The sequence below is a fragment of the Leishmania donovani genome, chromosome 35 (assembly GCF_000227135.1).
Source record: "Leishmania donovani BPK282A1 complete genome, chromosome 35".
Lineage (NCBI taxonomy): Eukaryota > Euglenozoa > Kinetoplastea > Trypanosomatida > Trypanosomatidae > Leishmania > Leishmania donovani.
In genome coordinates this window covers 1,466,464-1,479,412 of record NC_018262.1, presented here as the reverse complement: position 1 = coordinate 1,479,412, position 12,949 = coordinate 1,466,464, and the positions used below count along the sequence as shown (strand labels likewise).

Genomic DNA, 12,949 nt, shown 5'->3' with positions numbered 1-12,949 from the left:
TGTAATTCTCTGCTGCTGCTGCTGTGGCGTGCGTGCCTATGTATGGTAGCCGCGGGCCCCACCCTGGACGGCCAGTGCCACTGACACACACACACACACACGCGCGCGCACACACAACTTTTTTGTCCCTCCCCTCTCTTCCTCACTTGCACCTTACGCGGTTGTCCAGGCGCTGCCCCTCTCGGCTGTGCGGCGCGTGCCGTGCCACCGCGTGTGGACGCGGGAAGCCAAACGAAGCGCGCGTTCACCGTCTCCCCTTTATCATCCTCTTGTGCACTGCTGCACTGAAAAACACACAGACGCACACGCACGGTGCAAGGTTGCCGTAGGCAGACGTGAGAGCCCCTCCCTCTTCCTCCCCTCCTGCTCTGGGCACCTTTGCCGCGCGCTTCTCTCTCTTTGTTGGCCCTCTCTTCTGTCGCTGTGGATCTCACTTTTTTATTTTTGAGTTTTGGTTTCAGCGCAGCCGTTTTTATGTGCGCTCCTCCTTCCTGCGGCTTCGATTGCCTGTCTTTCCTTGTTATGTGTGATAGCTGCTATCGAGTTTTTCTTTGTGCGCACGGTTTCGCGCTCTGCGGCCCGCGCCGTGTTACATGCTTGGGAAGCTCTCCATTGCGGATGCGCAGAGTGGGACCGACCCAACGGACAGGGATGCACTGAGGTCAGCCGGCCGCGCTGAAGAGCGTCGCGCCCTTGACGGACAAAGACTTCCGCGTAGTGACGCTCCACCGCTGTACCTCTCATTCTTAAGCTCTGCAGCTTCTAACACTGGGCGAGAGCGATTGTGTGTGTGAAGCCCCCCCTTCCAGCTTCACTGGGCTTTTGTCTTGACGTGAGTCGTCTTCTCCAGAAAAGACGTTCTTGTCGGTGTTAGGGTGTGGGGGAATAGGAGAGGACGCCGCTGTGTATGTGTGTGTCTTATAGCGCGTGCAGAAACAGCTTGTGCGCTCTGTGACGTGGTGCGGTGCTGAATTCGGTGATTTTTGTATGTCTGTGTCTTTGCCGGTTTCGTCAATGAGAGGACTTTTCCCACCCTCTTCTTCCCCTCCTCATGTCTTGTGGCGTCTTTGCTTCCTCTTGGAGGACGAGCTCTCGTTTGCACAACCGGCTCATCGCTTAATGAGCCTCGAGTTGCGGTAGGAGGTACTCCCTCTCTTCTTTCCATTGTTCTACATGTGTTGCTCGTGCTTTCAAACTCGCGTCATCGCCTTCTCTCGCGCTCCGTCGCCTTGTAAACCCAGTGATGGTTCTGTCCTGATGACTTCTTTTCTGTGACTCTCTCCTTGATATTCCGCCTTTTCTGGTTACCACCCGTGCTCGCCGGCGCGCAAGCATGATAGTCCACCTCTTTGCCTGTGTGCGTGCACAATCGCCGCAGCTCGAAAGATAAAGGACATAACAGGGTCGGAGGAATACGCCGTGCGTTGAAGCTCGAGATGCGGAACAACCCCCTAGCCCGTCGTGGCAACGAGAGACAGAGTCCCAGTGCTTGCGTGAGCGGTTAGATGGCCGCGCACCGTTGTGCTTGCGTCTGACTGTGTGATGTTCTTTTTTTTTTCGTCGTATTTGCTGTAATCTGTTCGCAAAGCGATGCGCCCAATGATATCCCTGCGCACACTTTACACATGAAAGACAGCGTTTCACGCTCTCTTTTCAGGTGGTCATCAGGGGGCATTGCTTGATCACGGGGCTGGTGCCTCGTGCGTCGATGTAAGCAACGCGCGGGCTCTGTCCTCAATCTTTCGGGCCCTGTTGACGGGCTATACCTCCCCGTGTGTGATCAGGGTCCGAGCGCCCCCACTCTGCATGGATGCCGAACCACCCCCACTGCCCTATCCCTGCCAACGCGGCGCCACTGATGGTGGCGACAGGGTCCAGCGCCCACGACGTGGCGTGGCGTCGGGGCGACCTGCGAGGCGGGTGGTGGGCAGAGTTCGAGGCCGCGGCCGTGCTCATGTGACTGAGTCGGCGCATTGCTGTGACGCGCGTGTGTAGCGCTGCTTCGAGCAACGAGGTGAGCGCGTTGAAAAAGAAAGAACTCTCTCCTCTTGGGTACTTGTTCCACCTTAATTGCTTACCGATTCGGGCCCCTCCACTGCATCTGCCTCTCTTTTGTCTGTACTTGCTTTCGCGGGTAGGTGTGCGTATTGGCGACACGGCTTCCGTATTTCGGCCTCACTGTACACACGCTCTTCAACGCGCCAAGGTCACTGGTGCGCCTGTCTTTCTCTCGTTGCTGCCTCCGCCTCTCTCTCGCACGGGCCGCTCTGCTTTGTCCTTTTGCGAGGGCACTACAAAGTAGGTGGCTGCTACCTTCTGGTTCGCCGTTCTCAGGCAAAACTCTGCGAATCATGGCCGTCGTCCTGCACACCACCGTAGGGGACCTTCCGGTGCTGCTCCATTATCAGACATGCCCGCTCGCCTCCTTTAACTTCCTTGCGCTCTGCGCCTCGGGTTACTACGACGGGTGCACCTTCTATCGGCACTTCCCTGGCATTCTGCTGCAGACTGGTGATCCGACGAACACCGGAAAAGGCGGCGAATCCATCTTTGCCCAGCTACCCTTTGTCGCCAATACCGCTGACGGCGACGAAGGTGGTGATGCGGTGTCATCGGAGGCCGCGTCTGTAGCTGCCGCGGGCATCCTTCCGGGACGGTACTTTCACGACGAGGGCTTTGGTGTCACCACGCACGCACAGCGCGGCACCCTCTCCATGGCCCACAAGGGCACCAGGGCGGATACGAACGCCTCTCAGTTTTTCATTACTACCAGTCCGCAGTCATCCTTCGATGGCTTTTACACTGCCTTCGGCGTGGTGGACCTGAACGGTGTCTACTCGGCTTCTGAGGCCGCCGTGGTGGCAGAGGTGGCGAGCTGCCCAGAAGGGGAGGTGGCCGGAAGCTCTTTAGCCATAGCTGAACCTGACGCAGTTGGCGGCGCAGCGCCCAGGTGCGGAGACGCCGTGCTGACGGCATTGGAGGTCGCTTCCGCAAAGGTCGACGAAAAGAACGTTGTCCAGCTGGCGTCCCGCGCTCGCATCACTAACGTTACCGTTCTCTACAACCCCTTCGCTGAGGGAAAGATGAAGCTGTAGTCAGCAGCAGCACGTAGTCCGCCCCCCCCCCTTCAGTTGTCGTGAGGGCTCGCATGGTGACCGAATTGGGCGTCCATGCTGGCTGCTGCTTTGCCAAGTCCTAAATTAAAAAAAAATATGTACTTGGCTGTACAACGCTCTCCTCCGCACGCGATCAGAGTTCGGCTATCCCTGGGGGCCTGGCGCTTCGGCTGCGCGAGCGGACCAGCGCTCCTTGCCGGATTGCTATGGAGCGCTCAGCCATCTGGGGGGCTACCCTTTCGTCCCATCTTTACGAGCACCTTTATCCGCATCTTGGCGTTTATGATCATGGGCGGCCATGAGTTTGATGAGGCCGGCTTCCCTCCCTCCATCTTTCGCCATCGCGCTTCCAGCGCGACCGCACCTTTCTCCATCGCACCGCTATCCCGCTTCATTGCACCTCTCGCTTTCTTCGTTGTTGTTCTTCGCTGTGTGACCGCACGTCTCACAAGCATGGGGCCTCGTGGGGACAGGAGAGGCGCGCCCAGCATTAGGGAACGGAAAGGGAGACAGTGAGAACAGAGGCAAGGAGGAGTTCGCTCTGCAGCTGTGCTGCTGTGAGGACGGCAAAGGAAAACAAACGCGCACGCAAGCGGCATCGGCGACGTACACGTACACGCACTCGCAAGTAGGCGCGTCCGGCTACGTATACCTTCGCCATGTCTTTCGCTAAAAACTCCGAAGCACCGACCCAGCCGTCACGCGCCGCGAGTTTTTCATGCACGCATGACTCTCTACACGGGCGCAAGCGGGCACGGTCGCCGCCTTACCCGCCGTTTGTCTCCGAGTACCGACCATACAGCAGCGGCCAGCTGCAGGCGCATCGTGTAAACCAACACACCGACTTGCACAAGCGCCAATGGGATATGTACTACCGTAATAACACGGTGAACGGGTTCAAGGATCGGCACTACATACTGCGGGAGTTTCGCGAGCTGCGCGCGGCGATCGACGCTGCCGCGGCGACGGAGAAGACATCCGCTACAGGGGCGGCGGCGCCAAGTAAGTCCGCCGCCTCAGCCTCGCCTGCGTGTTCGTTTTCGTGGATGGAGGCTGGCTGTGGAGTGGGCAATGCCATGCTTCCTGTTTTCGCCCAGTACGGCCACCTTCCTCAGTGGCGAGCGCTTCTCGGGTTCGATATTTCGTCCGTCGCCATTGGGCTTTTAGAGGAGAAGCGAGCACTGCTGCCACCGGCGCTAGCAGCCAAGGTGCACGTGTGCGTGTTGAATCCGGTCGAGTCGGAGGTGGCAGACTGCTCCTTCTTCACGCCGACGGGAGGGGGCGCGACGACGTCATCGTCCTCCGCGGACGTTGCAGGAGCAGGCGGTGCAGATGGTGACAGCACTGCAGCGGTGGACAGGTCACCAGTCTGCGAGTTGCCGGAGTTTGTGTCCCTCATCTTTGTTCTCTGTTCCATTCCAGTCTCCTCGCACGCTGTCGTCTTGCGCCGCATTGCCCGGTGCATGGCGTGCCCTGGAGGCGTGCTGTACTTCCGCGACTACGCCGTTAGTGATCACGCTGAGCGCCGGTTTCAGGCGTCGTCGTACCGGCGGCGCGGCGACGGTGGCGAAGGCGACGACACGGGCAATACCAACACGTACGAGCGCACCAACGGGACACTCAGCCACTTCTTTTCCTTGGAAGAGGTTCGCAAACTCTTCGAGGGTGCCGGCTTTGAGGTGGTCGCGCTCGACATCATCGCTAACGAGGTGATCAACCGCAAGACGAGTGTGTCGTTTGCGCGTCGATTTGTGCAAGGCCGCTTCCGACTACGTAGTGGAAGCGCCACAGGGGAGCGGAGGGGAACGAAAAGCGGAAGCTGAGCCGCGGAGAGGCAGCTGCGCTGCGCTGCGGCGGCGAACACGGGCTGATGTGAGGATGCGGCAAAGAGGTGGATGGGGGGGCGAAAAGACTGGGGCACTCGGTCGTTTTTCTCTCTTATTAGGCGCCTGTGCAAGTCTTCTCGCCTCCTCTCCTTTCTCTCTACGCTTGTGCTCGTGCAAGCGGGAGGGGGGCGGACAAAGCCGGTCGTCTGTCGCGTTTCTTTCCGGCAATCTGCGCGATCGAGCTGGCGTTTGCCGCTGCTTCTGAAGCGAACGGATAGGTCACGCTCATAAAAAAAAACAAGCGAAAGGGGAGAGGTGCGTGTGGTTGTCAACGTGCACCACATGCGCACGCGCACACGTGATGGCAGCCGCCACATGATATTTGGAGGTGATAGAGCGCAGCCGTGGTATCGGTGGTTTCCACATTTTACACACTCTTCGACGGAGCAAGCTGCACTGCGCAGTGTTGCGGAGAGTCTTCCTCTGCGTTGCTGATCGCCACACACACACACGCACACGTGGCCAAGCTCATCCTCTCTCCGCTTCCCCTCATTCTCTAAGGAGAAGCGCCTCTTTCGGTCTCTCCTCGTGTACTCTGTCTGCTCAGCGGTGGGCAGGTTGCCGAAAAGGGATTGTATCCCTGGTGTACTTGCTTCTTCACACCTCTCTGCGCGCGTGTCGACGTGCGTGGGTGGCGTCGTATTCCCTTCCTTCGTTACACCCCTGTCCATCTCCATGGGGCGAGGTGTGTGTGTGTGTGGCTACCATGGGTGTTCACGGCTTATGGCGACTTCTGGATTCTTTCGGGGTGGTTGTGCAGCCAGATGAGCTGAAGGGCAAGCGCGTGGCGATCGACGCCAGCATCTGGATTGCACAGTTTCGCGCCCGCGTCGCGCCGGGCGAGGACACGGAACACAAGGTGCTCGAAGGCTTCCTGGCACGCATACTGAAGCTCCTCTTCTACGGCATTCATCCCGTCTTTGTGTTTGATGGCCCAGCGTCGTCGTCGAAGGGTGCGGAGCATCACCGTCGCACGATGCAGCAGGCCAGGAATGCGCGGGCTCTCGTGAAGCGCAGGGCGCGCCAGATACTACTGGCTCAGGTCGCTGCTGGCGCGTTGGATGTAGAGGATCTGAAGGCGGCCATGCCGAGCGGTGCACGCGCGGAGAACAATGCTGTGAGGGCTCAGAAAGACTCAGACGCGGCCGTGCCTTCGATGGCTGCCAACGCTGCGGAAGGAACCGGTGTCTCCGAGACACTGCCCCGGGGTGGTGGCGCAGGCCATGCGCTGGGTGCGACAAGCAGCACACGCAGCAGCGCCATTCATGGTGGAAAGCGGCCCAGAGAGGCCTCAGAGGAGGTGCTGCCGCTGCCAAGACCGCACCGCCGCCGGCTCTGCCGCAGACAACGCCGCCTCGCTCCTGATGCCGTTTCCGCGACGATTACGCAGAGTTTCCTGAGGGATGTGGAGGGCCTTCTGGAGGAGCGCACGCGGCATGAGGCCTGTGTCCTGCAGAACGCTCTGCAGAGCACCAGTACCTCACTCTTTATGGGACCGCGCCGTACCGTCGACGAAAATTCTGAGGCCGTGGTCGGTGTGATTACCTCGGGGCACCTACAGCCGCTGCACCCACACCGCGCTGCCGCCGTGGTATTAGTGTCTGGAGATTCGCAAGAAGAAAGAGACGCGACGGGCTGTGTCGTCATCAGTGACAGCGAGAGCGGCGCCGAGGCGGTCTCGAGTGCCAGCTGCACCGTCGCCTCAACGGACGCTGAAGGGTGTAGCGATGTGGAAGAGGTTGTCCTGGTGGAAAAAGCGGGCGGCCCTGCTCGCGCAGACGCTCCTGAAGGAGCGCTTTGGCTGCCGTCGTCTGCCTCTTCGCCGTCAGTGGCGACAGCGGTGCTGCATAGCGGAGACATGACGCGGTTTCTGAATGCGCGGTCTCAGTCAACGTGCACACCGCCGCCTGAGCTGATGCCCTCCACTATAGCTTCGGAGGGGACATCATCGGTAATCACATCATCATCATCCTCTGCTGCCCAATCTGTGAGTGGAGATGAGGGCATTGCCACTGATCTCGGTAGTAGCAGTACGAGCAACAGCAAGAGCGCCGCTTTTCCCAGCGACGGCAGCTCTGAGGAGGCGGACACCTTTACCGATGGTGGCGATGGTGATGACAGCGACGATGCCGAGTTCGCGTGGGAGCCGTTCACGCAGCGACTGCATCTCGCCCAGCTTCTGCGTCCGCAGGAGCAGGAGAGCGAGTCCCACGCACACTCATCGTGCTCGACAGCTGCTCAGATGGTCACTGCGTCCTTCGCTGGGTCACCGCGCACCGACGCCGCTACGGTGGGAAAAGAAGACGGAGATGAAGACGACTACGCGCCGGTGAGGGCTGTGGAGGTGTTTTCACGGTGTCGCACAGCGCCGGTGCCGCTGCCTATGGTTGGTTCAACCAGCAGCAAGGGTGAGGGTGAGAAGGACAACTGCACTATTCCAGTGTCGGCGCCTCAACATTCAAACGCTGTGAAGGGCGCCGTCTCGGAGGTGGCAGGCTCACCTTACTGCAGAAGCGCCGAAGTGCACAGCTTGTCCACCGACCGCAAAAGCTCGCTGGGTGGCGTACCCCCTCGTGAGGGAGGCGCCGCGCGGACCAACCGAGTCGTCATCCCCTTTGAACTACTCAACGTGGTTGAGCTGCTGGACTGCTGCGGGGTGCCGTATGTGCTGAGCCCGGCAGAGGCAGACGCCCAGTGTGCGTTCCTGGCTCGGTGCGGCCTCGTGGATGCCGTTTTCACGGAGGATAGCGACGTGCTGGTGCATGGCGCGACGACAGTGCTGCGCGGCTTTTTCGCGCAGTCGAAAAATGTCGTCGCCTACGAGCAGACACATCTGTCGGCGTGTGGCATCACGAAGACCGTGCTTGTGGCACTTGCCTCTCTTCTCGGGTGTGACTACACGGAGGGGGTCTGTGGCATCGGTCTCGTGGGTGCGCTGGAGGCCTTAGTCGTGGCCTGGACAACAGCGGAAAGTGCGGAGGCGGGCGCCGCGTCCTCCTCAGCGGTCTTACACCTGTTGCGGCGTTGGGCCCTGCTTGTTCAGCGGCCTCCGCGTTCGTGGCAAGAGGTGGATGACCACATGACCATCCTGCAGTTCGCGCTTCTCCGGGCCCACGTGGCGCAGTGGCGCACGCTGGAGCAACGTGCGTGCTTTCCAGAAGCGCATGCCGTAGAGGCCTTCTTCGATGCCAAAGTCGATTTGGACACAACCCCGTTTCAGTGGCTCCCACCAGACTGGCAGCGGATTCGCGTATTCGCCGGGGCGCTTGGAGCACTGAGCTCGCCTTGGCTCGTGCAGAGATACGAGCTCGCGCGCAAGGAGTGCCTGCGGCGCGAAGAGACGGCGGCGAAGGATCGTGCATCACTGACTGCTGGCCAGCGGCGGCTGACAGAGTATGGCGTGCGGGATCGAGTGCGCTCCAGGTGGGCATTTCAGAGGCAACCTCCCAAGCACGCCGCGGCCCTTGCCAAGCTGCGCGCTGTGCAGCAGATGCAGTGAAGCGCAATGCAAACGACGGCGAGTTACAGCCAAGAAAGCGCTGTGCTCTGGCGGACTCCTCCATGCATTGTGCCTACACAGCTGCTGTTTTTTTTTTTCTGTTCTTTGACTCGTCCCCCGTTCTGGACGCCGCAGTGGGTTATGTCTGTGGAGAGGGGAGGGCACTCGCTGCACATGGGCTAGTGCGCGATCCGCCGTATGCGCAGCTGCCCAACTTCCTTCGCGCCCCGAAACTTTTTCGTTTTTCTTCTCTTCGGTTACGCCACCACCTTTCTTTTGCTGCGTCTTCTTCTGTTGTGCGCACACCTCCACCGCTGGCCCGCGTGTGACTGCTTACTCGCATCCTATTGCTCTTCTTTTCGTTCGGCAGCGTGTAGCGGCGCGGCGTATCTGTGTGGCCCCTACCCCCTTTCCCCGACGCCCGATGTCCAATGCTGTGCGCATGAGCGTGTATTGATGCGTGCACTCGGACGTGCGCTCTCTCTATGCGAGTTGGCTAAAAGGTGCTGCGGCTGTGCACATGGCGCCGTTGCCTCCCTCCCTGCACCCGCCTGTCTTGTATCCGTCTCTGCACGTTCGCAGCTGCGAATGCCATGCAAGTATAGCGAATGGCGCCGAAAAGAAGGCAGAGAAAAGGCGCTTGGCTGGGCTAAGAAGCGGAAAACGATGTGCCCTAGATGCGTCGGCAATTCGACGCGGATAGGTTGTGCGCCGGCGAAATCGTCTCTGGCGCTGTAGTCGGTGAGAGCACACACGGCTATGCCGTTGACGCTGCCACCCCGCTGGAAGCTGCATGCTTGATGCGCTTTCTCCCCGTGCGCTTGGTGCCTCAACTCCACCTTATCCACTTCTTGCCACTCTTCCTATCAATGTCACCTCTGCCTTCTTTCCTCCGCCCTCCCTCCTTTTACCCACCCGATCTCCGCAAAAAAAAAAATGGCGTCGCAACCCTTTGTGCTGTCGAGATCGTCTCGAACGCGTTTGTCGGCCTTCACCCTGTGTATCTCTTGCCGCCTTATTTCTCTTTGGTGCTTTTTCAGCACCCTCCTCCTCTTTCCCATCCGCACTCTTTCGTCTCTCCGTGTTGCGAGAGTGCGCAGGTGACAGGTACCGCCCCGCTTCCCTTCTCCTCCAAGACACGCACAAAGAGAGAGATCCGCACGCGCACACGCACGCGGAGGAATCGTGAGCGTTCCCTCCCCGTCTTCTTTTGCCTGTCTTTTCGTTTCTTTGATCGCGCGCGCGCGCGTGTGTGTGCGTGGACGTTCTTCTCCGCTTCTCTTGTGTCTGCTCGCCCGAGTGCATCTTAATGTCGTTTCCTTTTATTTTCGTTGCTGCTCCCTCCCCCGAACCTCTCTGTTTTCTCTTTGATCTCCTTTTCTCGTCGATTCAGCTGCGCTCCGCGCCCTAGACCCTACGCCAGTTTCGGATAGCTGCATATGCGGCCCCGCTCATCTTTGCGCACGGGTGTGCATCGCTCTCACTTTCACGGCTGCCTCCCTCGTTACCGAGGCGGAGAGATCGCTTACAGCTGGAAAAGGATAGTGAAAGAAGGTGAAACGGCGACAAAAAGGGACGGACATCCGCAGCCATTCGTCTTGTACGAGTGGTGACACGCGCACACGGCCAGGTGCTGCTGAGTCGGTGTTGCCACCTGCCACCTGTCTCTCAGAAAAAAAAATACGCTACGTCGAACCGGGGGTCTTTTCCCATTTCACATTTACGGCCCTGCGGGCGAACGGCAGCGCAGCAACATTTGATCTCAGAAAGTGAAGCGAGAAAAGGTGCCTAAGCTCTCCACACCTTTGTCGCCCCATAGTAGGCACGGTGGTAAAAGATGCAGGCGCCCGAGTCACCAATCACGTTCCACCGCAGTCACCCGTCCTCGACCGCGTCGGGCGAGCATGCCCGGCCGCTGCGGGGCAGAAGCCACATTGATGAGAACACCCCGGTGGCCACACTAACGGTCGAGGTGCTCAAGCTGAGCATCCCGCTCGGCCTGGCAGCGGTGGCTCAAAACTCCATTAGCGTGGTGTTAGTAGCCATGGTAGGCAAAATGGTCGGGGACAGGGAGCTCGGCGCGACGGTGCTGGCGAACAGTCTTCTGAACGCGACCGCCTACTCTTTGTCGGCAGGCCTCTGCGGTGCGCTGGAGACGGTTCTGTCCCAATCGTACGGCCGCGATCAAACTAGTAAGCTGTACGGGGTTCATGTGCAGCGTATGTCGCTCATACTGCTAATCGTTGCTGCTTTTGTCGGGCCTGTGCTGGCGTTTTCGGATTCGCTGCTCATCTCCATCCGGCAAAATGCCGAGGTGGCGCACTTTACAGGCGAGTTTTGCCGCATCTCCCTCTTCGGCGTCTACTCGCTCATGCTGCTGGAGGTGATGCGGCGCTACTTCGCCTGCCAGCACCTGAACACGCAGCTTTCCGTGAACCTCATCATCGGCGCTGGATCCTTTCCATTTGTGCTGTGGGCATGCATCAAGATGTTGAGCTTCCCCGGCGCGGCGGTGGCGTGGTCGCTGCTCATGAGTTGCATGCCCGCCTCCCTTTTTCTCTACCTTCTTGTGACCGGCAAGTACAAGAAGACGTGGGGTGGGTGGGAACCAACGGCGCTGATGAACTGGGGTCCGCTGCTGAAGCTTGCTTTTCCGTCCATGGCGATGATGCTGAGCGAGTGGATGTCGCAGGAGGTCAATCTCATCGTAGCCGGCTACGCCCCGATCAATGAACTCGACGCCTTTAGCATACTCCACCAGTTCTCCACTATCTTGTGGAGCATGGCCTCTGGTGTCTTCATCGAGGCGGCGGTGCTCGTCGGCAACGCGCTTGGCGAAAGAAAACCGCTATTTGCGCGGCGGTGTGCGCTGGTGTGCCTCGGGCTCACATTCCTGTTTGCACTGGTGAACCTTTCTGTGACGCTGCTGCTGCAGAACTGGATTCCCACTCTCTTCACCAACAACGTAGCGGTGCACGCGCTGTTCCGCAAGATGCTCAGGTTTTATGTGGTTTACCACCTCTTGGACAGCTTTCAGAGCTGCATGATGGGCGTGCTGCGCGGGTGTGGCTTGCAGCTGCTGGGGGCCATGTCCATTGCGCTGGTCTACTCCGTCGTCGGCGTGCCGCTTGGCATCATCGTTTTTTTTACAACCTCGATGGGCGTCGAGGCTTTGTGGCTGGGGCCGTGCCTTGGCCTCAGCGTCGTAGGCTGTCCACTATACGGCTATCTCTTGACGCACTACATCGACTGGGAGAGCCTGCAGCTCCACGCGGACGATGGACCAAGCTTCAATGTTTCGATGAACGAGCATTCCAGGGGAGCCTTCACCAGCACCCCGTCACTGTCGGTGACAAGGTCCGACCTTGACATGGTCAGAAGCGAGGACGAGGAGCTCCGCTCCGAAGGCGGGACGGTGCGCCTCTGCCGCGGTAGTCATCACGGCACACCGGGGCTCGGTTCGCTGTCGGAGACAGGTCGCCACACTCCCAACTCCGCCGGTCCCCTCAGCTTCGCACACGACAACGCTTCCTTCACCTCATTCAACGCCTGCCTTTCCCAACGCAGGGTCCGCTCCGTGCCGTCACTCAACGCGATAGTTCCGAACCGGTCTGATGCCCGGCAGCTGCCGCTACTCACCGAAAGCCTATCCGAGGTGTACGGCGCGGCAGCTGCGCCTGAGTCACACCCCAACGTTTCTCCGTCCGACTGTAGGGCAGCGCCCTTGCCTAACCATGCGGGGCGGAGCAGCAGATCGGCGCTCCGGAGCGCCACTGGTAGTCGCAGCCCTTCCGCGCAGCCGAACTCCGTTAGCAGCGACGAGGCCCCGCTGCATCGTCCGAGTACACTACTCCGCTCTGCTACTCAGGCGCTACCTGCCTCTACATCCGCTTTGCCGCGAGATCGGCAGCGCAGAACCCTACCATGGTCGTAGTCCACAACGGGCCGAGATAGCTTTTCTCGAAAATGATGCCACTGTGAAGCGAATGCGGCACGCGCGCCTCGACCTCCTTTTTCGCTGCCTTCTTCCAAAAACTTTGATGCCTTCATGACGCCAGCCACCTCACCGTTGTATCAGCGTTCGGTGCTCACCCTGCGAGGAGGCCAACAGCCTGCAGCCTACCCCTTGGACACGGCTGCGGACTCTCGGTGTCGGAGAGGAGGTCTGTGCGGGTGATGTGCCGAAGGCACTTGCAGCCATGATCAAGCTTGTGCCAGCCCGCCACGCATCTTGCCGACAATTCAGCAGACCGACGCATCCGCCTCCAGCTTCTCTGCTTTAGCTGCGTTGCGGTGATGTTGAGCGTAATCCTGGGCCGAGCCTGCGCTTTATGCACAGCGGAGTTGCGATGGGTTGAGCGATGCCAGACGGTGTTGACTGACCCGCCTCCTCGTCGAATCTACGATACAAGTCTGCACTCCGCAAGAGACGCATTCCACCACCACAG

The 12,949-nt window shown here is 59.7% G+C and overlaps 4 protein-coding genes across 4 annotated transcripts; all 4 read left to right on the top strand.

Moving 5' to 3' along the window:
• Positions 1-2,351: 2,351 nt before the first annotated feature.
• Positions 2,352-3,095, top strand: LDBPK_353660 (peptidyl-prolyl cis-trans isomerase (cyclophilin), putative; the record flags this gene model as incomplete). Its single annotated transcript, XM_003864898.1, has 1 exon — positions 2,352-3,095. The coding sequence occupies one exon, from the start codon at positions 2,352-2,354 to the stop codon at positions 3,093-3,095; it is 744 nt and encodes a 247-aa protein (XP_003864946.1).
• A 680-nt stretch (positions 3,096-3,775) lies between these two features.
• On the top strand, positions 3,776-4,939 carry LDBPK_353650 (hypothetical protein, conserved; the record flags this gene model as incomplete). The annotated part of the gene is made up of 1 exon (XM_003864897.1): positions 3,776-4,939. The coding sequence occupies one exon, from the start codon at positions 3,776-3,778 to the stop codon at positions 4,937-4,939; it is 1,164 nt and encodes a 387-aa protein (XP_003864945.1).
• A 769-nt stretch (positions 4,940-5,708) lies between these two features.
• On the top strand, positions 5,709-8,501 carry LDBPK_353640 (DNA repair protein RAD2, putative; the record flags this gene model as incomplete). Its single annotated transcript, XM_003864896.1, has 1 exon — positions 5,709-8,501. One exon carries the CDS (start codon positions 5,709-5,711, stop codon positions 8,499-8,501), a length of 2,793 nt encoding a protein of 930 aa, XP_003864944.1.
• Positions 8,502-10,338: 1,837 nt separating this feature from the next.
• On the top strand, positions 10,339-12,435 carry LDBPK_353630 (hypothetical protein, conserved; the record flags this gene model as incomplete). The annotated part of the gene is made up of 1 exon (XM_003864895.1): positions 10,339-12,435. One exon carries the CDS (start codon positions 10,339-10,341, stop codon positions 12,433-12,435), a length of 2,097 nt encoding a protein of 698 aa, XP_003864943.1.
• Between the last annotated feature and the right edge of the window lie 514 nt (positions 12,436-12,949).